At 43.6% G+C, this 24,854-nt stretch overlaps 2 protein-coding genes across 3 annotated transcripts in view; both read right to left on the reverse strand.

The window, feature by feature from the left end:
- The window catches only part of col4a2 (collagen, type IV, alpha 2), a 133,264-nt gene that overhangs the window by 25,152 nt on the left and 83,258 nt on the right, over positions 1-24,854 (reverse strand). The window contains exons 5-23 of the mRNA XM_082175795.1: positions 19,571-19,705; positions 16,958-17,002; positions 16,589-16,705; positions 16,355-16,423; positions 16,209-16,244; positions 16,045-16,098; positions 15,226-15,261; positions 15,043-15,084; positions 14,874-14,942; positions 14,719-14,763; positions 14,254-14,307; positions 14,102-14,137; positions 13,975-14,019; positions 13,822-13,876; positions 10,472-10,591; positions 5,243-5,389; positions 4,625-4,696; positions 4,247-4,395; positions 4,072-4,144 (exon numbers count right to left, since the gene is read on the reverse strand). Coding sequence (XP_082031921.1) covers positions 4,072-4,144; positions 4,247-4,395; positions 4,625-4,696; positions 5,243-5,389; positions 10,472-10,591; positions 13,822-13,876; positions 13,975-14,019; positions 14,102-14,137; positions 14,254-14,307; positions 14,719-14,763; positions 14,874-14,942; positions 15,043-15,084; positions 15,226-15,261; positions 16,045-16,098; positions 16,209-16,244; positions 16,355-16,423; positions 16,589-16,705; positions 16,958-17,002; positions 19,571-19,705 — 1,399 coding nt within the window. The remainder of the gene's footprint in view (positions 1-4,071; positions 4,145-4,246; positions 4,396-4,624; positions 4,697-5,242; positions 5,390-10,471; positions 10,592-13,821; positions 13,877-13,974; positions 14,020-14,101; positions 14,138-14,253; positions 14,308-14,718; positions 14,764-14,873; positions 14,943-15,042; positions 15,085-15,225; positions 15,262-16,044; positions 16,099-16,208; positions 16,245-16,354; positions 16,424-16,588; positions 16,706-16,957; positions 17,003-19,570; positions 19,706-24,854) is intronic.
- Positions 10,957-13,034, reverse strand: LOC309503155 (uncharacterized protein). 2 transcript variants are annotated; one of them, XM_082175874.1, is made up of 2 exons: positions 12,039-13,034; positions 10,957-11,976 (listed from the first exon to the last, which is right to left on the reverse strand). In XM_082175874.1, exon 1 carries the CDS (start codon positions 12,962-12,964, stop codon positions 12,089-12,091), a length of 876 nt encoding a protein of 291 aa, XP_082032000.1. In that variant the 5' UTR covers positions 12,965-13,034; the 3' UTR covers positions 10,957-11,976; positions 12,039-12,088. The 2 variants fall into 2 exon arrangements, with proteins under 2 accessions (XP_082032000.1, XP_082032001.1); XM_082175875.1 differs by having other exon boundaries at positions 11,890-11,915.

The raw sequence follows: 24,854 nt of genomic DNA on the forward strand, positions 1-24,854 counted from the left end.
AGTTGATATTGTGGCTTTATATATGATCAGACACTTTCATGTGTCATTGTGTTATTAAAGCAACACCATGGAGTTTTTCAACCGTATAATATATTTCCAAGACCCTTGTGATGGTACATCGACTTACAATAGGTTGAATGACACGTCTGCCATAGCCTGACGGGGTCTGTATCACTTTTACTGGCACTACGGAACTTCGGGGTTCGTGTAGTAACCCGAGCGCAAAAAGAACTACAAAATTTGACTGCTTCACGGCCTCACTTCCCCCACCACCCCCCACCACCCATTTCCTCAAATTCGGACGTGAGAGCCCAACTAGCGTTTGTTTGCCAGCTGGTATAGCGTGTGTATGTTGTTGTCATGGCCGAAGCAGCAACGAAACCGAAGAAGGCAAAGGCATTTTACGACAGTAGTAGAAGACAATCTGTTTCCCAACTGTAGGGGGACCCCGAGAGCAAAACTTACATGGTGTCGCTTTAACATTTTACCAAAAGCAAGCTCAAATAGAGTTACAAGGTTTTTGACCAGCTTATGTCAGATATATGTGTTTTGTCAATCATTAGACCGGCTGCATCTAAGGAAATAACTGCAGTGCATCATATTAGGCTCTCTTTCAAGGGAATATAGACATCACACCATGGTGTTGACGCAATGGAAATGCCTGTGAACCGGTGTCTGAGTCAAGTGTAGTACACGCCAAGCCATTGGCCTGTGACGATGGCAGGTGATGCAATGGCGTGCTTAATCAATTCTACGAAAGACAATTTAATTCAGTATTCGCGCGCTGAGACGCTGGTTTGCGGGGTGCGCGCTTTGGATGTTTGCGTTCATGGAACCTCTTGACCTGCACACGTCCTGTAATAATGTAGGGAACCACTCGTTATACTTAAATCAGGTAACAGTTCATGTTTTACTTTACTTACATAAACATACGATTTAGTTTTCATCCAAATAACATGTGCTGAGTGAACGATCAGCAATCAAGAGCATTCAACAGAACTGCGCTCGCTCGCTCTCTCTCTCTCTCTCTCTCTCTAATAATAAGCTACATGCCTCGTTTTATTTTCTTTGCCATTGACACCCGACTGAACAAACTTTCCACTGATGTCTGCTTAAAGGGATGTGCTCGCAAAATGTACGTGGTATCGGTGCGTGGTATCTGCAAATTTTTATGAGTACGAGTACGAGTATATGAGGACAGTATCGGCCCGATCCCCGATGCCAGTATCGGTATCGGGCCATCCCTAGCGCGTAGTAAACAGGACATGCACTTCTTTACTAGCAGTCGGGCCCAGCCACCTAAAATAAACCTCCCCTTCTTTGTTGATGCCTCGGGTAGAAGAGACCCTCAAAGCCATGCAGTCGTCTTTCTTAGTGGGCAAAGCTTATGAGGTGACAGGTCAGGCTGGTGGGTCCCAGCACACCATGTCGGTGTTACAGGCCTATCAGGCTGACCTGCTAAGAAAACTTGACACTGGCGAGGACCTTAGCCCCGAAGTGGTTAAAGAGCTCCACAAGGCCACAGATCTGTCTCTCCGCCACTAAGCAGATGGCCCATGCTATCGACTGTTCTATGGCTGGTTTGGTGGCTATCTGTGGCTCAACCTTTTGGGGATATTGAATAAAGAAAGAGCTTTTTTGCTGGGAGTCCCGATCTCGCCATCTGGCTTGTTTGGCGGCACTGTCAGTACAGTCATCGGCGGGTTTTAGGTGGCAAAGCAAACCGAGGCCTTCCGACAGTTCATCCCTCGCCGGATCCAGCAGACTGGTTTTTCAACCTGTTGACGTTAAAACTTATTGTACCTCACATCCAATCCAAGGATTGGTTTGTCACGATAGATCTGAAGGACGCATATTTTCACATAGAAATGTTACCCATTCACAAGAGGTTTGCTTTTGGGGGGCAGGGGGAAGCGTACCAATATCGGGTACCTCAAACCTTTACCAAGTACATGGATGCAGCCCTGGCTCCACTGCGACTCCAGGGGATCCGTGTACTAAATTTGAACCAAGTCGCAGGAGATGGCGGTTCGACATCAAGGTGTCATTCTCGCTCTGGGTGGAAGGCAAACTGCTCTCCCTGAGGGCAGTTTACATCCCGGGACACCTCAATACGGAAGCAGACATATCCTATCGAAGGCAAAGGCTGAGGCACAGGGATTGGCGATTTCACTTTCAAATAGTCCATATGGCAGAAGTTTGGCAGGGCGAAAGTGGACTTGTTTGCCTCCGAGAAGTCAACACACCGTCCCCTTTGGTTTTCTCTCCATCCTCCAGCTCCTTTGAGGCTGGATGCCATGTCACAGACATGACAGAGAGTTCTGGCGAGGGTCTGTCAAGAGGGGTTGTGGTTAATTTTGGTAACGCTGTTCTGTCTGGCCTGATCTCTCCTTGAAGGTTCTCCATGGGAGATTCTGACCAGGGGGGACCTTCTGTCTCTGGCTTGGGGGATATTCTTTACCCCCAGACCAGAGATCTGGAAACTGTGGTTCTGGCCCCTAAAGGAGTACCAGTTCATAGATTCTGGTCTCTCAACCGATGTTATTAATACCATCCTAAACGCTAGAGCTCCTTCTACTAGAAAGCTGTATACTCTTAAATGGCATCTTTTCTCACAATGGTGCGAACAATGCCATCTTAACCCAGCCGACTGCCCATTTGATTCAATACTGGAGTTGATTCAGTGCTGGAGTTTCTTCAAGAGTGTCTCCCAGTTGGACTGACCCCCACTAGCCTTAAGGTTTATGTGGTCGCTATTTCAGCTTGCCACAACCAGATTGAAGGGGATCCAGTGGGGAAGCATGTCCTGGTGTCCGGTTTCTTGCGTCATGCTAGACAGCTGAGGCCTGACTGAAGCCTGCAGGTTCCCTCATAGGATCTCTCTATTGTATTGGAAGGGTTGTCAAATGCTCCCTTCGAACCCTTGGAGTCAGACTCTGTGAAGCTTCTGACTCTCAAGGTAGCTTTGCTTATTGAAGTTGATGTTAATCAATTATGTTATTGAAGTTCATCAAGTTGATACCGCACCCTAGGCATATGAGGCGAACGGGGTCGCTTCGCCTCTAGGAGTCAGTACCCATTCTACCCAGTTTTGCTGCTTCTAAGGTGTTAGCAAGAGAGGCGTGCAATGTTCGTGCTGGGGTAGACTTGTCCTCTCCACACACATTCATCAGGCTTTATAGTGTGGATGTGGAGTCAACCCAAGGATGTCAGGTCCTCTCAGGATGAGGCCTTCCTGTACTACAGTGCTTTTGCAAACTTCCACAACCTGTATGCAGGCATCCTCTCAGTATGGTGGCATATGTATTGTTGTTGCCATTACGTGAACACCATGACGTGGCGTCAAAAAACACATGATGCCATACTTCAAGTACGCCTAAGCGATTTCTTCAGACAAGTAAATCTGGTGACAATCTCCTGCAGGTGTTATAGAAATGATTAAGCTATCATTTTGTCACCTGACTTTGTCCCAGGCCAATGCCTTGGCATGTCCTACATATGACTCAGACACTGGGTCACGCTGAAAGCATTCTAATCGCGTCAACATCATGACACCCTTGATTGCATAGCATCATGAAGTGCTATGCAAAGGCTATTTAAGACAGTATTAGCTATGACTTGGCGACAAATGCTAGACTAAGACACTAAGACACCGCTACAAAAATACAAAAAACTTTAGCCTTTATATATTGTGTTTCTTGAGTAAAGAAAATGTACTTGTACTTATTTAAAGAACCAGTTCATTATTTACCCCTGCATTGCCAACAAGCAGAGACAGTCTAAACATGTGTGACACTTCATTCAATATTGAGGCGGGGTGGAGGTATGAGGTTTTTCTACAGTTTTAGGAGCCAATGGAGTTATGAGGTTTAGCCAAAAGCTCTTTTAATACTTTTCTTTTGTTAAATACTTGCGAAACCCACATACAGAAGTAAAGGGTGACCAATAGTAAAGATCTATGAATTCGTTTTAATAAAAGTGATGAAATACAGAAATATGGAGGTTCCTGCCCGACAGCGACAATATACTTTTCTGTTTGTTTCCTGAACATATAACAGATGACTATTGCACCTTTCTGTTTAGCTTCTCTCATCTCTCCTTTTATGCCTTTGGGTCCAGATAATCCTCTAGCACCATGATGACCCTGTAAATCGCAAAAATCGATTTAATTGGCTAATGTAAAGATTTCATATAACTTGTGACCTTAACAAGGCATGACATCAAGGCATGGTGTATGTCTACTTACAAGTACACCATTGACACCTTTGGGTCCTGCGTCTCCCTGATCACCCTTCTGACCCCACTCCCCTGCCATTCCAGGGTCCCCAGCATCACCAGAAGGGCCCATAAGGCCAGGCTGGGATTTTACATTGCATTCACACAGACCATGGTCACCTGATCAAATGATAAAAACATAACCAATTTAACAGGATTAGCAAAGACTGACAAATATCAAACACCTTCTATGTTCGTAGAGAAGATAGAATAATTTATGTTCCTGCTCTAAAAAAAAAAAAAAACACATTCCCACAATGCTATGTACAACATGACATGATCTTGGCCATGCAAATAACCCTAGCAGTTTATTAAAAACTTAAAGCAACTTTGTTTCCACTTATCTTACCCTTTGGTCCCTTTTTTCCTGCATTCCCTGGACGTCCACGTTGTCCGGCTGGGCCTCTGAAGAAGTCTTCCACTGTATAAAGTATTAGTATTAATTCAGTTTAATGTCACTTTAAGATAAATAACTTCCATCACAGTCATTTTGGTCATCAAAGTCAATAATCCTAGGCAATTTTTAAGCAATAGTCATACAAGTGGGGAGAGACCCATACATTTTTTTTTTACAATTAATTTCTAGGCATGTCAAATGGAAAAAATTATATTTAATAATTGCACCACACACACACTATATACACTACTGTTCAAAAGAACGTTCAGATATGGTCAGTAAGACTTTTATTTTTTATTTTTTTTAAGCAAGATAAATGTTTCTTGAGCAGCAAATCATCATATTAGAATGATTTCTGAAGGATGATGTGAATTTGAAGACTGAAGAAATGATACTGAAATTTCAGCTTTGGCATCAAATTAATAAATTACATTTTAAAAATTTTCGATTAAATAAATGGAGCCTTGGTGAGACTTTCAAAAACATAAAAAAATCTTACCGACCACAAACTTTTGAATGGTAGTGTGTATTCAAAAAGTACTTTATTAGCATCACACTCATCACACTTACATGATCCCTTGGGTCCAGGTGGTCCCGGAAATCCAGGCCGCCCATCGGAGCCAGGCGGCCCAGGCTGAGTGGCAGGATTACCAGGTTCTCCAGCTTCACCTTTGCCTCCCTTTGGGCCCTGTGGTCCCTCTGTATCCCACAGATCCACTGTGGATCAGAGAAACAATCATATCAGAGACAGAGTTTGGTTAAAGTAATGTCTAAAGCCGCGTTTCCACCTAAATTACCAGGAACAATTTGTCCTAGGAACTTTTTTACCAGGAACTTTTTTTTCCCCCAGACCGATTGCTGTCTGCATTTCCATCGCGGTCTTAAGTACTGTGAAGATAAGGCAAATTAGTCTGGTGACGTAGGACTGCGTGTGACTTTCCAGTTCTCGCTGAATTTCGTCCTCCGCATACAAGTTTAATAAAGCCTGAACCTTGTTGTCGACCCATCTATCTTTTTTTTTTTTACTCCATTGTTGATTCGAAAAGCAAACAACTCTTACTGCACGCACCGCAACAAACTTTTAAAAATGGTCATGCTTTCCCGGGCCGCCAACAGGATCAGGCTCGTGTGGAACCCTCTACTGTGTCCCAAGTCCTCAAGGCTGGATGATTGGTTTCTCGGGGTGGCGCACACTTGTTCACAGCAACCCACCCCAGTTCCTTTCTTCCCGGAGGTGCATGAGGAGCTGCCAGAAACCGCCCCATGGCTCCTCCTCCCCCACCACCCTTGATGGCAGGGCAGCAAAGGATTACATGCACGTCCCACCAGTGGAGCGGGCCGTTGCTATGCAACTGTGCCCTAACTCCACTTGGCGCAGAGAGCCGTGTCTCCCTTCCCGGGCCTGTAAGTACTCGTCGGACTTAACCGGCAAGGCTTACAAGGCCTGTGGTGAACCCGTCTCTGCCATACACGCCATGGAGTTGTTGCAGGTCCATCAGGCAAAGGCACTGAAGGACTTGCACAAGGGTGGTCATGATCCCCAAGTTCTCCAAGAACTTCGCACGTTGGTGGGTCGTGCGATGTCCACTATGGTTACTGTGTCTGGCTGACATGAGGGAGACCAACAAAGTCAGGTTCCTTAACTCCCCCGTGTCACAGACTAGCCTCAAGCAGACTGAAGCGATTAATCACATCCTGCCACAGCGGTCAGCTGCTGCCTCCACCCCAATCGCATGCGGCCCCTCAGTCTGCTCATCGCCGGGGGTGTCCTCCTGCGTCTGCCCTCGCTCCCACGCCGCAGCAGCAGCGTCCTTCCAAGCGACACAGAGGAGCCAGTTACAGGCAGATCGCCCCGCCCATCAAGGCCCCTGCCAAGAGGAGCAGCAAAGCCAGGGGTAAGCAGCCCTAGGACGGGCGACCCGGAGATGGATGGGACTGCTCTTCGGGAGATGAGTTTCCTTTTGTCTATGTTCTGCCGCTGGCGTCAAAACCAGCGGTACCCACATTTTCAATAAAAGAGCAGTTTCTTCCATCTCTGGGTCTGAAGAGGGCCCGGAGAGCAGTGGGAAGAGAGAATCCTCACCACTCTCATCCGCCTCTTCTATCGCCAGTGGGCAGCAGCGTGCAGTTCGAGAATGCAACCAAGCGTCCTCCTTGCACAGCACACTCAGACCCTGCTACGTGCCACCTCCCAGAGAGAGCCTCTCGAGCCGCGTCGCTGCGTTCCACCTTGCTGCCCCACTGCGGGTACACCTATGGTCCCTATGGTCCCACTTGTACGGTCTCTGCAAGCCTGGTTAGCGCTCCCCAGTCCGTCTCGCTGGCTCATTTGGATCATCAGGTAACTAAGCGATTCAGTTCGCCCGGCGTCCCCCTAGTTTCGGCCCATCCACTCCACTACAGTGAGAGCAGCCGATGCCAATGTCTTGCGAGCGGAGATTGCAGTCCTACTGGTGAAGGGCGCGATAGAGCCGATCCCTCCAGACGATATGAGGTCAGGGCACTACAGTCCCTACTTCATTGTACCCAAGAAAGGCGGTGAGTTACGACCAATCTTGGACCTGCGAGTTTTGAATCGGAGTCTCCCTCGACACAGGCCGTTTCTGCACTTCGCATTCGAGGGTTGAGCATATCAGTACAAGGTCCTGCCCTTTGGGGTGTCCCTGTCTCCCCGTTTCTTAACGAAAGTCACGGAGGGGGCCCTTGTTCCCATGAGAGAACAGGGCATTCGCATCCTCAACTATCTGGACGACTGGCTCATACTAGCACACTTTCGAGATCAGTTATGCGAACACAGGGACCTCGTGCTCAGGCACCTCAGCCAGTTGGGTCTTCAGGTCAACTGGGATAAGAGGAAACTCTCCCCCGTGCAGAGGATCTCTTTTCTCGGTATGGAGTTGGATTCGGTCGCACAGACAGCGCGCCTCACAGAGGAACGTGCTCAGTCGGTGCTGAACTGCCTGAATACGTTCAAAGGCAGCACAGCGGTCCCACTGAAATTCTTTCAGAGGCTCCTGAATGGCAGCGGCAGCAGCGGTAACCCCGCTTGGACTGCTCCATATGAGACCGCTTCAGCACTGGCTTCACGGCCGAGTCCCGAGATGGGCATGGCATCACGGCACGCACCGGATGACAATCACACCGGCATTCCGCCAGACCTTCAGCCTGTGGTCAGACCCCTCGTTCCTGCTGCCCTTGAAACAGGTGTCACAGATGCCTCTGCCACTGACTGGGGTGCCACGTACAACGGGCATGCAGTGTCAGAGGTGTGGACGGGCCCCCAATTGCATTGGCACATCAACTGCCTCGAGTTGCTAGCAGTACGTCTCACTCTGAGCCGCTTAAAAAGGCTGCTACAGGGCAGGGACGTGCTGGTCCATATGGACAACACTGCGACCGCTGCGTACATCAACCGACAAGGTGGTCTACGCTCCCGTCGCATGTTGCAACTCGCCTGCCATCTCCTCCTCTGGAGTCAGAAGCATCTGAGATCGCTTCGGGCCATGTTTGTCCCCGGTGTGCTCAACCGTGTGGCCGACGGTGACTTACCCCCAGAGGTATTTAACACCATCACTTCAGCACGGGCGCCATCTACAAGACGTGCGAATGCCTTGAGGGTGCGTATCAAGAGGGTAGGGGACCTGCAGGCATTTTCGGACGACGATTCGTGCCTAGAGTTCAGGCCGGGTGACAACCATGTTGTACTGAGACCCCGGCCTGGCTATGTGCCCAAGGTTCCTACCACTCCCTTCTGGGACCAGATGGTGAACCTGCAAGCGCTGCCCCTGAAGGAGGCAGACTCAGCCCTGGCTTTGTCCTGTCCGCACTCTGCGTCTGTACGTGGACAGAACTCAAAGTCTCAGGACCTCAGACCAGCTCTTTGTCTGTTATGGAGGCTAGCAGAAGGGAAAGGCTGTCTCCAAGCAGAGGATGGCCCACTGGATAGTTGATGCCATCGCCTTGGCTTACCAAGCACAAGGTGTGCCCTGCCCGCTCAGGTTGCATGCTCACTCCACAAGAGGCGTTACATCCTCCTGGGCGCTGGCACGTGGCGCCTCGCTAACAAATATCTGTAGAGCTGCGGGCTGGGCGACACCTAACACGTTCGCTAGATATTATAGCCTACGTGTAGAGCCGGTCTCCTCCAGTGTTCTCACCCTAAACGGGTAGAAGCACTGAGAGGCCCGGCTCTGTCGGCTTGCTGCACCATACTGTGCACCCTTATTACTCCCAGTGTGAAAAACCTGTTGAGTCCTCCAACACCCTCGGCCCGGATGTGGCGGAGTATCCGGTGACAGGCTTTTATCCATAAATCCTTGGGAACCGGGTCAAGGCTGGGTCCCTTATGTGTGACCCTGCGGGGATCCTATATGTGTATTCTTCCACAGCTGCTCCTAAACGGAAGCCCGTGTCTTTCCCCTGGGCTAAGTCACCCAGTATTTCATATGCAGAACAACCTTGCGTTAGTCCATATGTATATCTCCACATAACTCCTTGGGGAAGAATGTGGGTTCCACAGCATTCTCCTTCCTAACAGAAAGGGCACGCTTTCCCAGTGTTATCCAATAATCTCATTGTATGGGTTATCACAGAACAACACTCTGTGTAAGCCTTCTCCTATCGTCCTTCCAGGCAAGAAGGGGTAAGCGGCTTGCACAGGGCGCTGGATGGAGTCAGCAGCTGCGTCGCTTTGGTAGGGATTCATATTCATCGGTCACAACGTACGCCCCGTCCCGTCGCCACATCTGCTGCGGCCCACTGGGACAGCCAGGTCACCGGCTCAGCTCCTCAGCAAAAAGCTGAGGTGCAATCACACCTGCTGCTCGTTGTGTGACCGCGCTGCGTGGCAGAGCAGCTGTTGTGGAGCAGCTGTTGCGGGTGATTGCACTCCAGTGTGCATTGCCTCGTTTGGTTTCGCTCAAAGTGGATTGGCTTCTCTGGTGAAATTCCTTTTCGCCGGTCACGACGTATGTCTCCGTTCCCTCCTTTAGGGAACGAGGGTTACCATATGTAACCGAGACGTTTCTGTGACAACAGGTTTACATACTTACAAGACTTACAAGTTCGCAAGCAACATGACGGCGAATGAATAATGGCAGAATTTCCATTTTTCCAAATGGAACAAAAGATGAAGCGTCAGTTTTACTTCAGAAAATCACCGTAAGAGCTGAGTAAACAAAGTAAGTTATAAGAAGTGCGCAAGTACATAAACGAATTTCGGTAGAGTTGAGGGAGCATTCCTGTGGGCGGAGGTTAGTCAAAAAACGGTTCTAGTGACGTCATTAAAGAAGGAAGTAGAGGGATGTAGTCCAAACGGGCCGTTCGATGTAGGCGACTTCTGTTAAATAAAATATCTCGTTTGGCATTGAACTTTGAGCTTTATAATTTTACAGATATTATTTATGCTCTAACAGCAACATTACACACTAACTAAAGTTTGAAACATGGGATCACGAAGAACGGGACCTTTAAAACATTTTTCTAACTAACGCTAACATGAGGTCTTGTGTCACTGTCAGTCTTTTTACATCAGTGCAAAACTAGGGTAGATTAAGACCACTATTCATCAGCATTGATTAATACCATGGCATGTAGCAAAAAAAAAAAAAAAAGAAGAAAAAAAAGGTGCCACCAAACCATATGCTGGTGCGACCATCTGAGAAAGTTGGTAGCACCAGTGCAACCAGTGGAAAAGTTAGTCTGGAGCCCTGTCAGGGCATGTCAGAACATCTCAAGGGCCCCAAAAACACCTTGGTCCCCAGAGGGTTAACTGTCAGACAAGGCTCAGTCATGAAATACCTTGTTGTTGTTCAGAGGGAGGGGGTCCTGGGGGTCCTGGGGGACCTGGCTGTCCTTTAACACCCTTAGAACCATAATTTCCATTTTGGCCACGCTCCCCTGGAGGTCCTGGAGGACCCACTGTATTAACAAGAAAAACAGACAGAAGCAAAGAAAGAAAAATATAAAAAATGTATTGAAACATTAGACTGTATATTGGAGGTTAGATTAGGACTACTGAAATACAAGACATTTAAGGGGCCCTATTATGCCCTTTTTAAAGTCTTGATTTAGTTTTTGAGGTCTACTAGAATAGGTTTTCATGATTGAATGTTCAAAAAATATTATTTTTCACATCATTTACATTTGTAATAACGGATCCACTGGAAGCAAGTGATAGATGAGAACCCAAGTGCAGTTTATTAACTAAAACAAAACATGAAACAAAACATGACGTGGCATGAAAACAAAAACCAAAGCATGAGAATAAACTTACATAACAGCAGACTACAGGAAACAATACTTGACAAAGACACATGGCAAACATGAGGGCTTAAATACACAGACTAATGACAAAACAAGGGACACCTGTGAACAATGATCAGACAATAAACCAATGACAAGACATGGCAGGATCACATGACAAACAGGGAAACAAGCCAAGAACAAAACCAGACCAAAGCCGTGACAGAATCCCCCCCTCTAAGGGCGTCTCCCGACGCCCAGCAAAACATAAGAGTCCAGGTGGGTGGTGGAGCGGAGGCGGTCTTGGGGGAGGGATGGTGGGCCAGGCCCGTGCAGGGGGACAGGACATGGGACGTGGCATGGCGTGGACGGGCCTGGGTCGTGGCATGGCGTGGGCGGACCTGGGCCGTGGCAAGGCGTGGGCGGACCTGGGTCGTGGCAAGGCGTGGGCGGACCTGGGTCGTGGCAAGGCGTGGGCGGACCTGGACCGTGGCAAGGCGTGGGCGGATCCGGCAGTGCAGGAGGCCAGGGCGGATCCGGCAGTGCCGGAAGCCAGGGCGGATCCGGCAGTGCAGGAAGCCAGGGCGGATCCGGCAGCTCATTTGGCCAGGGTGGAGCAGACAGCTCAGGTGGCCAGGGTGGAGCAGACAGCTCAGGTGGCCAGGGTGGACCAGACAGCTCAGGGGACCATGACGGCGCAGCCTCTATGGTCCTTTCAAGGACCCTACTGCCCCCCCCCCAAAATTTTCTTGGGGATCGTTATGGGGTTATGGGCTGGAACAGACAACGGTTCAAGAACAGAAATGACGTGAAAAGTCTCAGCAGTCGTGACGTGAACAGGCTCTGGTTCGGCAGACGTGACGTGAAGCTCAGGCTCTGGCTCGGCAGACGTGACGTGAAGCTCAGGCTCTGGCTCGGCAGACGTGACGTGAAGCTCAGGCTCTGGCTCGGCAGACGTGACGTGAAGCTCAGGCTCTGGCTCGGCAGACGTGACGTGAAGCTCAGGCTCTGGCTCGGCAGACGTGGCGTGAAGCTCAGTCTCTGGCTCGGCAGACGTGACGCTCTCAGTCCCAGGCTCGGCTGGACTGGCGTGAAGTGCAGGCTCGGCTGGACTGGCGTGAACTTCAAATGTGTGCACCGACCACACACACCATATGGCTGTGGCCATAATTGTTAGTGTAGCCATAACTGAGGGCTCAGGTTCAGGCGTGGCGGCGGCCATCTTGTCAGGAGACACAGGCTCGGTGGCGGCCATCTTGTCAGGAGACACAGGCTTGGCGGCGCCATCTTGTCAGGAGACACAGGCTCGGCGGCGGCCATCTTGTCAGGAGACACAGGCTCGGCGGCGGCCATCTTGTCAGGAGACACCGGCTCGGCGGCCGACGTGGCGTGAACAGACTCGGACTTGGCAGGCGTGACGTGAAGAGACCCAGACATGGCAGACATGACGTGAAGAGATTCAGGCTTGGCAGACATGACGTGAAGAGATTCAGGCTTGGCAGACATGACGTGAAGAGAATCAGGCTTGGCAGGCATGACGTGAAGTGGCTCAGGCTTGGCAGGCATGACGTGAAGTGGCTCAGGCTTGGCAGGCATGACGTGAAGTGGCTCAGGCTTGGCAGGCATGACGTGAAGTGGCTCAGGCTTGGCAGGCATGACGTGAAGTGGCTCAGGCTTGGCAGGCATGACGTGAAGTGGCTCAGGCTTGGCAGGCATGACGTGAAGTGGCTCAGGCTTGGCAGGCATGACGTGAAGTGGCTCAGGCTTGGCAGATACTGTGGGTTTGTGGGGCTTCTCCTCAAAACCCACAGTAAATGAGGAACCGCTCAATAATAGGGCATAGTCCATGTATTGTGCCAGAGACCAATGAATTTTTCCCCCAGGTAGCTGGGAGCAAACAGGCTCATTCAAACCTACCCTAAAAATGTCTTTGAGAGCCACATCATTAAAGTCCACCAGGTGAGAGAGTTCACAAAACTCTGCAACATAATCCTCAATGGTGAGGTTGTCTTGGCGAAGAGAAAGGAGGGCAACAACTGCTGGGTTCATGGTAAACGGTCAAGTATTCTGTAATAACGGATCCACTGGAAGCAAGTGATAGATGAGAACCCAAGTGCAGTTTATTAACTAAAACAAAACATGAAACAAAACATGACGTGGCATGAAAACAAAAACCAAAGCATGAGAATAAACTTACATAACAGCAGACTACAGGAAACAATACTTGACAAAGACACATGGCAAACATGAGGGCTTAAATACACAGACTAATGACAAAACAAGGGACACCTGTGAACAATGATCAGACAATTAACTAATGACAAGACATGGCAGGATCACATGACAAACAGGGAAACAAGACAAGAACAAAACCAGACCAAAACCGTGACAACATTATTGCAGCACCTCGCTTCCCAGTCTGTCAGTTACGCTCTGTTTAGTTTCTGTCTCTATGTAGCCCCTCCTTCCGAAAAGAGAATTGTGGTTTGATTGGGCAGCTGGACCGGTGTGTTGTGTTTAGTCAACCAATTCGAGGGTGTTTCGGAAATGTCACGCTCCTTACCATATCCGTGAGTTTCAACACACTACTAACAAAACTCAACCGGGCCTCGACCCTTTTTTTGCATATGCCTTGGGCGGGACTAATATAAATGAGGATATTGTGACGTTCCCGGAAGAAAACTCAAGACTACAATTGAGGCACTTCAGGGAGATCAGAAACAGTGTTTATAGAGAATAACTGATATAGACTCATTTTGGAGTGACATTGTGCTTTGGAACTTTGCAGACCTTTTTCATTATCAAACAGCAATTATACACACTAAAGAAAGTTGAAAATGTAAAAAAAAAAAAGCATAATAGGACCCCTTTGAACAGCGATAATCTCAGTGCATTATTTTTAGTACCTCCATTATCTTCAATTGAACCTCCTATCAGCTCTCCGGGTTCTCCTCTCTCTCCCTGTTGAATGATATGAATTTAGGTCATACAACTTATGATGCAGACTGATTGGTAAGGTATGAGAAGATGTAATACTAAACCAGAAATGTATTTATTACCTTGCGGCCATAATTTCCTGGGAAACCTGGTAGTCCAGTGTCACCCTGTAGGAATGGAGAGAGACTTGAAATGTTTAAGTAAACACAAATGCTTTGCACTGTTGGGAAATTGATCAAAATTTCATACCCTCGGTCCTGGCCAGCCATTTAATCCTGGGTTTCCCTGTAATTAATAGTAATTGGTTACATTTTATATATAAGGTTGAATATGTGTGCACATTCAAAAACCAAAATGAACCCAAATGGGCTTTTTTTGAACAATCACTTAAACAATCATACCCGTTGTCCCGGAAACCCTGACACACCAGTCTCTCCTTTCGTAGATGTATATCCCTGAAAAGAAAAGAAAAAAGATCATCATTAAGATATTGCCAAGTCTCTTTTGATTCATACAGTGGTTAGTTAAATTGACAGCTATTTTCAAGTCACATACTGCTCTTATCTGTTTGAATGAGGAAAGATCATCTGCAAAACTCAAGATTACATTTCAATAACATATTTCAAATCACCAATAAAATCAATGTGATCCAGCTACTCCGAACGTCAATCAAAAATAATATTTTAACTGAAAGATGGTGCTTTTATTCCAACAACCACCACATTAAGCATTATAATTTCTCCCATTTTTCCTATAAGTGATTTATCTTCTTCTATTGTTTCTGACTATTCCAGGAATATAACATGAACATCCTTGTGTTGAAAGAATGTAAAATTTGTGTGCAAAAAAGCTCTAACGTAACCTACCAAATCTCCTTGTTCACCTTTATAACCCTTCTGCCCCTTTTTACCCTGTTAAAGAAAACCAGAAAATGAACAGAAGATGAAAATTACAGTAGCAAGATAATGTTCTCCCCCTAAGAGAAAATATTTGTAATAAACTAAAATCATGTTCTTCCTGCCTGCAATTCTGTAATGTTTGGTCTTGTCTGCGAGTAAGTTCCTGGTGGGCCTGGCTCTCCAATGTCCCCCTGAGGTGAGCATATGAAATTCAGATGGGTTAAAGGTGCAGATTAAACACAATAATATTAGTCTGACACTGTGATATATGACACTAAATATTTTTCTTACCGGTTCTCCTTTGAATCCTTTTAATAGTTTACTGCTTTCACCCTATATAGAGGCGAGACATGTACATTAACAAAGATGTTCATTTACCAAAGTGACTTAATTGGATTCTGACGCCATAAAAATATATCTGTTTGAATGTAATTTTTTTTATATAAAACTAAGCAAAATATTGTGTTTTATTACCTTTTGTCCTTTAACACCTTTTCTACCAGAGGGACCCTGAAGAAAGATAATACAGTGAGAAGAAGAGATAGTAGGTTTGAAATAAAACAAGCAGTATAATTGTATGGCAGATGCTAAGTGCAAATATTGATAGATGCTATTTAAACTAAGTGAAAATGGCAGTACTTTCTTTGCACTACATGTAAATATAGATGCTATTTGCAGTTTTGCAATAAACGTAAATAGTTGTTAGATGCTATACAAATAGTGGCAGATACTTTCTGCACCTCAGTCTATTGTAGTATATTATAAAACAGTATGCAATAATAATAACATTTTCAGTGTATATGATAATTTTCATTAACATCATAAATGGATACTGACTTATTGAGACATTACTTGTCCCTATCCCTTAAATCTACTCCTAATCCTACCATATTTAACCTGTTGATCAGCAAAGGTATCCTCGAAAGTCCATGAAGGGAGCCATGGTTTTGAGTGTGGTAATATGAGCTGAATGTCACGCAGGGACATCACATCCAATTACAATTATATACCAATTAAAAACCAATTAAACACTTTATTCTCACTATTAAATACCTGTTAGGCACTTTATTTTCACTTTTCAAATATCATTTTGATTAAAATAATTTTTTAGCTGATATGTGATAAGAAAAAGGAGAAGAATTAATTCAGAAAAAAGCAGATTCCAACTTGGGTCGGTGGTGACAAAAGCTACTTTCCACGCCACCGTTCATGTTATCAGATCAACAAATACAACAAATAGACAAATAGTTCAACAAATAAAAACTCAGTAATTTTATTGTATGACTAACTCACCCAAGGTCCTTGATTTCCTGGCAGTCCACTGTACCCTGGGTTACCAGACGGTCCCTGTAAGAGTGAAATTAGATGATTTAGAAAACACATCTATCCCTTCATCTTTTCATCCCTGATTGCTCAGTTTCTGATATCACAAGATGAATGACGAAAGTCAAACTTACCAAAAATCCTGGAAGACCTGGTGGCCCTAGATCTCCCTGTAAAAAGAAAAAGGGACAAAGTGACAGGAAACCATTCCTATTTTATTTTTTACCTAAACCAAATGTATTGATGTAAACTGAATTTAAACTAGTACAATTCCTCTTACCTTGAATCTTTCCATATAGACCCACAGCTCCAAAGGGTCACCCTTCTCCCCCTTTATTCCTGGCCGACCCTATACAGAAGGTAAACGTTACAGATAGGCAAGTACACAGAGACAAAGTAATTGAAAGTGCGAGAGAAAATAAAATCGTTATAGGTTAGATGGGTCATGTGTGAGTTATGAATAGATTCTGTCTCAATAATTCACTCTGACACACAAATAAATTAACATTCATACTTGTATTCCAGGTCCAGCATCGAATCCTGAAAGTCCCGGCATTCCAGAATCTCCCCGGGTTCCATTACAGCCATTAGCTCCTGGTTTTCCACGAGGCCCAGATGGACCAGGGTGGCCCTGATGAGAGATTACCAATGACCCAGAATTGATGAATCCAAAACCCACAATAAAAACTGCATTTAGTATTTATGATATTTTAACTATATTAATTAGAAGACTTGTTTAATTCTGTGATTAGTTTTAATAAATGGAACTATTTATTTAACATTGGTATCTTTTGTCATATTGCTGTTGCTTTATGATTTTATAAAACTCTGCTTCACTTCACACATCTAAACATAAAATTGTTGATAAAAACAAAATACTTACCGGAATACCATCTGCTCCATCAAACCCTGGAACCCCCACCATTCCCTAAAGAAAGACCCAAAGACATTAGCATTTCACTTTTTCATGTGAAGTTTCACTTTTTAACTCGCTCTCAGAACTGCTCTTGAGTATGTTTTAAACAGAACGATAAAGTACAACAAGGCGAAAATGGCTTAAAAAAGAAGTAAAAAAAGAAGTATCCTTAATTGAACTTAATGTGCACTTAGTGTACATTAGATCTTAAACGTATATGTATATTACTTTCAGATAAAATAAATTAAATAATAGGACACTTAAGTGATAAGTTTTGTCGAGCTTTAAAGAAGTACACTTATTGAGAAACATACTAAAACACGTAAAAGCAATTATTTATATTTTTACTGTAAACTGTAGTGTGTTATTCGATACTACATTTAAAAGTTAAAATATTATGTACTAAATTGCAACTTCATCATAAAAATGTGTAATTACAAATTTATTTAAGGTTCAGTTGAATAAAGTATATTTTAGTTTACCAAGAATGCTTGGTCAATACATTCGGCAGCATGCTTTCACCATAATTAAAAAAACTACAGAAGTAATTATGAAATTACATATAAAGATTAGGCAGGTAGGTCAAAAAAGCACTCTAAAGCACACTGTGTAATGCGTGTGGTAGCCAACGTGCAAGATGAAGACGACGAAAAGGTAATCCAAAACAAACTCAGCCTTTATTTACTAAACATAAATATGCATGAGATTGTGGGAATAAATAGTAAGAACCCTAACCACACATAAAGCAAACGAAAACTGACAAACGTGAAAATCACAGGGCTATAAATACACAGGGCCAACAAAGGTAATTAGATGAGACACAGTTGAAACTAATCAGAAACAAAGGACACTAACCAGGGACTAAACTAAGGGGCTGTTTACACATCACCATTTTCAACTAAAAACATTTTTTTGGCCGTTCATTTATGTCAGCGGCGTTTTGGGGGGCAGGAAATGCAAACTTTTGAAAACAAGTTTCAAGTTTTTGAAAAAGATACCTATATTGTCTCCGTAAACTACAAAAATACTTGTGAAAATGGTGACGTCATGTGCATGTGTATTACGTGTTCAGTCTATAGGGACGTGTTTCTTTACAAAGTCACATCGCCAACTACTGGCCTGGCAGCAGAATACAGCATTTTTTGTCGTTTCCGCGGATCGTTCCGGGATCGTTTTGACATTGCCTTTGTTTATACACGAAAAACAAAGGAAAAACTATTCAATTTTTAGTACATTGTTGTCGTGTAAGCGTACCTTGAAAAAGAAGCAAAAACACAGGAACAATATGACAACAAAACTGAACATAACTCTGACACTCTGCATTTAAGTAAAGAATAATATATTTTCATTTAATTGCAATAAACATTTAATTAGGTGTCTGAAAAAATTAAGTTTTCACTTAAGTATATTCTTTTCACTCTTTTCCCGCCATTTATGACACAACGCTTCCCAGTCATTGACGGAGTACGCACGCTACACACAGCCTACGACGTAGCTACGGCATGAGTTCAACGCAGAAGTATACATGATTTTCTCAGCTTTTTGGTCAAAATGTTGCTTTTTTTTATGAAACATACCCACTTGCAAGAGTTGATATAAAAAAAAGAATGCATTAAGCTAGAATCAAATGTTTTGCATGATATTCATACAACAAAAATATTCTGGGGGCAATGAAAGTTTTGTGAAAATGAAAAAAAAAAAATGCTCGTGCTGGTGCTGGCTGGCAACGCTAGGGAAAGAAGTAATAATAATAATTCGTTACATTTATTTAGCGCTTTTCTAGGTACTCAAAGCGCTTTACATGGAAGGGGGGAATCTCCTCAAGCACCACCAATGTGCAGCATCCACCTGGATGATGCGGCGGCAGCCATATTGCGCCAGAACGCCCACCACACACCAGCTTATTGGTGGAGAGGAGACAGTGATGAAGCCAATCAGTATATGGGGATGATTAGGAGGCCATGATGGACAGAGGCCAAGGGGCAAATTTGGCCAGGATGCCGGGGTTACACTCCTACTCTTTTTCGAAGGACATCCTGGGATGTTTAATGACCACAGAGAGTCAGGACCTCGGTTTAACGTCTCATCCGAAGGACGGATGTAAAAGTAATGTAAATGATTTCGGTAAAAGTATTCATTTTTAAGTTGATGTACGTTCACAAGAGCCTATGCGACCACCAGACTGAATGTGATGTAATCTAATAAAAAATAAGAGCGCAAGGCGAGAACTACCACAAAATGTTATTCTTCAAACACTATTCCTGTAAAATGGGGGGTTATGAATACTTATGTCTGAAAAATAATCATTATATAATCATTACATAATTATTTAAATTGATTTGCCTTCATTCATTCACTATTCATTCATTTTACCATGGTGAATAAATGAGGGTAACGGCTTCTGCACGGCCAATTTGAAAGTTCATTGCAATTGCCGCGAGATGAAAAGTAACAATAGTACATGAATGTCGGAGATAGTGAAAAGGCAGCTTAAACCTTTAACCCCGATTGTATTTTAAAAAGCATTTTACTAAGTCCTTACATAACAGCAGAAATAGAGAGCAGGACAGAGAGACTCACCACACTTCCTTTGGGACCCATAATGCCTCCTTTGCCACGGTCTCCCTTCTCTCCTTTAGAGCCCTGGAGACCAATGTCACCTTGTCGCCCATTAGGGCCTGTGGGGCCCTGGGGACCAAGGGGTCCAGGCAATCCCTGCAGTTCACATACAGAGGTAACACAATTAGTTTAAATGACATATAGAAGAGGTACATTTACAAGGAGCAATCTTAAGTTTTAAACATAATATACAAGTTATATCATAAAAAATAAAAATAAAAATAAGTATATATACACAGTAATGTGTAAACCTCATTTACACTTAAGACCACAAAGAAGTTTCTCACATGCATTAAACATTAGTATGGAATCTTGCAAAAATGCATAATGCATTTCGTTTCAAATACCTTTTAATAGTACACAGTATACAGTGCAAACTGCACACTTCTAAGTAGTAAGTAAACTAGTATATTTAATTTAGAACACAACCCAGACAGCTTTTACATTTCAAAACATGCCCACCAGATGGCAACATAATACTTTGTTTGAATAAAAGTATGAATATTTTTTATAACACATTGTAAAGCTCTATAGCACCATCCAGTGCTTCCAACACCACACTGCATATATGAGTGTATGATAAATTGTGGAGTAGGCCTACACATGTTGAGTTTTTAGTTTAAAACATGTTGTTCCTTAACTTGATCTGAATTCATTCAGGAGCTGAAACATGTATTAGTCAAACTGTAGAACTATGATATTAGATATGTGATTTGTAGTCTGCCCTATTATCTGTAGATCTGTCTGCTCCAAATCTAAAAGCAAACTGTAAATGCAAATAAATGGAAAATGGCAATGAAACAAGATTGTGTTTGTGTTCATGTCTAGAGATTTGTGTGGGTAAGAACTTAAATCCAGTGAACAAACCGTGTTCTACTCTGATGGGATAGGTTGATAAACAGACGCCCTGCAGTCTCATGCACACTTAAACCCCCTGCTCTGCCCCTAATCCACAGTCAGCCAACTGATCTGAGACCCTGTTAAGAGTGCAAGACTCCGTCTGATCAAAGACAGTGCTATGTACTGGATGTCATCCACACAAAGCACATCCACATCAACAGAGCATCAAAAAAATATTTCAGATTAGTAGCGGCATCTGGGTAGTGTGCTGATTATTTGAGAAAAAGACTTGATGAAGTCACTGATTGAGCTTTGCATGGTAAGTATGGAGGTTTATGATAGTCTACAGTGAACACAAAGTTGTTTCTTCATAAAGCTCTGTATACACTCACAAAATAAAGGTTCTATAGGGTCTTTCACAGTTATAGGAACTCAGTTATAGGGGCTAGCCACCAGGGCGTTCCCCCGAGAACGAAATGTTCCCCTAGGGCCATTTTCCTGGTTGCATTCGCAAAGCCAGTAGGAACCTTGAAGTGACGTAAGCCGGCTGACAGAGACGTCATTTAAGCGCAACATTCAATAATGTTACAGCTCCGTAGCATAAAGGTTGAGAAGTAACTGGACTTCGGCGCTGGTTCATTTTTTGCTGTTTTCCATGTTCATGGAGTTAGTTTGTAGAGTAAGTATGTAAACTGTGTTTACACGAAAAAAATGGCAGGGGCCGGTGTTTCGTATGGCGTGCGTTCAGCCAATCAACGTACAATTACATCACTGGTAGTTCCTTCCTATTGAGCTGAATTGCAGAATTTAAAATGCAGACAGTGAAAGGTGAGCACTAGCCAGTGAGATTTCTGCTTGGTCCTAAAGCCTTCGTTTTACACTTCGCTCAGTCATTATAACACAAACACAATTATAATCTGCAAAAAAGGTTTTTACCCTTTCATTTTCAACATGGCCATTACAAATGTTTTAAACTCATAAAGAATTGCAATGAAAGACAATATTAGCAATAAAATAAGCATAACATATTTCCCATGCTGTGTGAGTGTGCAGTCACTTTTTACATCCATCTCTGCAAGTCCTGTTTTCACAGAAAGGCAAATTTAAGACATTTAATACATTATGTTTAAAGTTTGTACAACTTGGAGAAATACTATAACACAAGCCATTTTAATAGAGAAATTGAAGAGCTACCAAAAAGTAATGAGGACCAAAAAAAAGTCTAGCAAAAAGTGGCCAGGACATGCCTCCCACCTGTCAATCCATAAATAACACCTATCCTGACAGATAATGAGAAGAAGTTCAAAGCGATTAACTAAAAACAAAAAAGGTGCCAGATTACAGCCAATAACATAAGTTGTAGTTTTAGGTTTTTACGAAGTGGGCAGTGGCCAACATAGAGGTATTAAGGTCCTCATCAGTCAAACAGAGATGAGCCATGTGCGTGAGGTGTTCTGTGGCTCTGGAGGTCAAGTACTCTGACCTCACAGATAAAGCCTGGCTACTGTTTAAGCTGAGCTAGTATGAAGCTATGTTTTTTTTTTTTTTGCAGTATATACTGCCTGACCTTTAAAGCACTAAGGGAAACTCTAGGCATTATATGTTTCATAAATGTTTTCTTATTGATTGTGAACCAATGATTCTGGCTGCGTGTTAAAGTCTCAATGAAATGAAACTTGACAATTCTTGTTTTATGTAATATTGCAGTATTTATTATAAATGTTTTATAAATCTTTAATCAAAATAACTTCCTCTCCCTCTTAAAGGGACTCCCTCTTCTCTGATGATGATGCTTGAGGGTGGGATCAACCTGTAACTCACAAGCATGCCACAGGAGTTCTGAAAAGTGAAGCCAAAGCATCTCGATCGCCCCCAGGTGGTTGGTCCCAGTATAGGTCATAATCCCCCCCATGTAGTATAATGGGATGCCAGGAAAACTAAACAATCAATTTACACTTCAAATAATTTTTTTCCAAAGATGTTTTCTGTAATTTTAGGTAGTTTTTATCACGCTGATGTAAGTTTAAGTGTTCATTTTTGGAAATAAGTTTGGTCTTAGTTATTTGATGCTATAAAACGGGAATGTGATGTCATGATTGACAGCATCTCTAAATGAAGTAGGACTGAAGTAGGCACCAACGGACGGATTTTTTTTGCATTTTTCTGCGAGAGAGTGGGCGGGACCTTGATATCGATGCTCCACTTCACGCTCACTACTGCACAGACTCGAGTCCATTGTTCAGTACTGCGCAGAATCAGGTCTCAAATCAGAGCAAGATGTCATTTAGAGGACACTTGTTCAAGCATTTACCATTTATATATGGTGAATGGCACAAAGTGCACTATGTAGGGGACAGGGAACAATTCAGAATTAAGGTCTGGTTTCATGTTAGTGTCACGCGAACCGCCGCAGTGTGCAAACAGTCTGCTTCAGAGCGGATCTCATGTTCGAGTCGGCGCAGACCACAAAACATATCGGACCCATTTAAATTCTGCACAGAATGCTATATTTTAAAGCGATATGGAGGAGATTAGGAGGAAACTGCGGCTTTACTGAGCTCAACGGCTCTGGCCGAGCTGTGATTAACTAAACACCATTGGCTATTTTTAAAAAGGGGAGGAGCTGCTTGATATGTCCCGCCCTGTCATCCTGTTTCAGTGGAAATTACATCAACACATTGAATAATGCTGTGCGTTTAAAGACACTTCAGTGAGACTGTAAGAGTGGTGATGTGTAGGGGACAGCCACTTCATATGGTGGCACTGTGCTTCTATGAATTTATAACTGGTCAAGAGAATAAATTACTTGCTGAACATGAAGAGAAAGATGCTACTTTGAGAACTGAATTTGTATTTATAAACCAAATGTATCTGTCATAGTAACAGTAGTAGTGAGGTTGGTGTTGGGGGCACTTTGCTTTGTTAATGTAGTTGATATTTCCCATGGTAGAAAAAACAAGTGCTTCTAGAAACATCTCTCAGGAAATGAGACATAATTTAATACAAATAATTCTTTACTTTAAAAAACAACAACAAAAAAAAAAAACAAAAAAAAAACAAGGGAGCATTTACAACAACATTTCATAACTCTGCAACTTATTACCATGAAAATGGGGCATGGGGAATCTATCAATGCCATGGAAAAAGAACTTGACTGAGATCAACTAAAATATGTTTTGTTGAATGTCTATAATAGCCTAAAAACCTTGAAATTATGGCTTGATTTCTTTTTTTTTTTTTTAATAACACATTTAATTGAACATACAGGTAATGTTTATACAGGCTAAAATGTTTAAAAACCGCACCTGATACACAGGCTGTAGAATTTGAAATAATAAATAAGTAATCAATGCTTCAATTATAGCAGTCTTAATAGCTCAAGCTAAATGAACTCCACAAGTTTGTGTTAAAATTATGATCATGTTCTTCAGCATGATTTCTCTGCTGAAAAATCTAGCATAAACCAGCAACATTGGTCCATGTTGGTCAAGGCTGGTTTATGCTAGTTAGAGCTGGTATAGTGCTGGTGGATCCGCATTGTAATGCTGTTCTCAAGCAAAACTGAGCTGCTGGTCCAAAGGCACTCCCACTTCCCATGCTGGGGTCCAACAAACCAACCCGATCTCACGGGAAAACGTACAAATTCTACGAGGTGGCTTATTCGTACGAATTCATACGACCTGACTCGTACGAATTAGTAAGATTTTTGCAAAATCGTACATATTTTACGAATTGGCCAATTCGTATGAATTCATACGAATGACCTACCCCTGACCCCGCCCCTAAACCTACCCATCACGTGGGTTTAGACAAATCGTACAAATTCGTACGAGTGAGGTCGTACGAATTAGTACGAATTAGCCAACTTTTTATCATTCGTACGAATTCGTACGAATTGGTCGTGAGATAGCGTTGAACAAACCAGCAGCCCATGAAGGTCCCAACATGCAAAACATACCTTATGTTGGTGACCAGCAATGCTGGATTTTTCAGCAGGGTTGAGATCATCCAAAGACCAAAGACCTTGAACATCTGACTGACTGTACAAAGAGTCACATGATATATATAGTCTCAGACTACTCAGACTCCACAGTGAATTACTGCCTTACAGTGAGATTATGGCTAGAGAGGAAAGTAACTGACATAGATTTCCAGAGTGTTCTCCATACAATGCACCACAAGTCCTTACATAGACATACTAAGTGGCTCATTATTTAGCTTTCGTATTATCCAGAAAAGTCCCTTCTTTCTCAAGAACCAAATGTTTACTTGACCCTTTCTGCCAAATTTATTTTACACATCCCCAAAATTCAGCAAATATATGGCCCATTAAATATGATGTCCTACCCTCCACTTGAAGTCTATGATTTGTTGTTTTGACACGTGGTAGCCACATCCTAGAAAT

This window comes from Leuciscus leuciscus (assembly GCF_965113295.1).
Source record: "Leuciscus leuciscus genome assembly, chromosome: 7".
Lineage (NCBI taxonomy): Eukaryota > Metazoa > Chordata > Actinopteri > Cypriniformes > Leuciscidae > Leuciscus > Leuciscus leuciscus.

What these genes read in the sequence shown, in the direction of transcription:
- LOC309503155 (XM_082175874.1), bottom strand. Translation starts at nt 12,964, where the DNA reads ATGAACCCAGCAGTTGTTGCCCTCCTTTCTCTTCGCCAAGACAACCTC.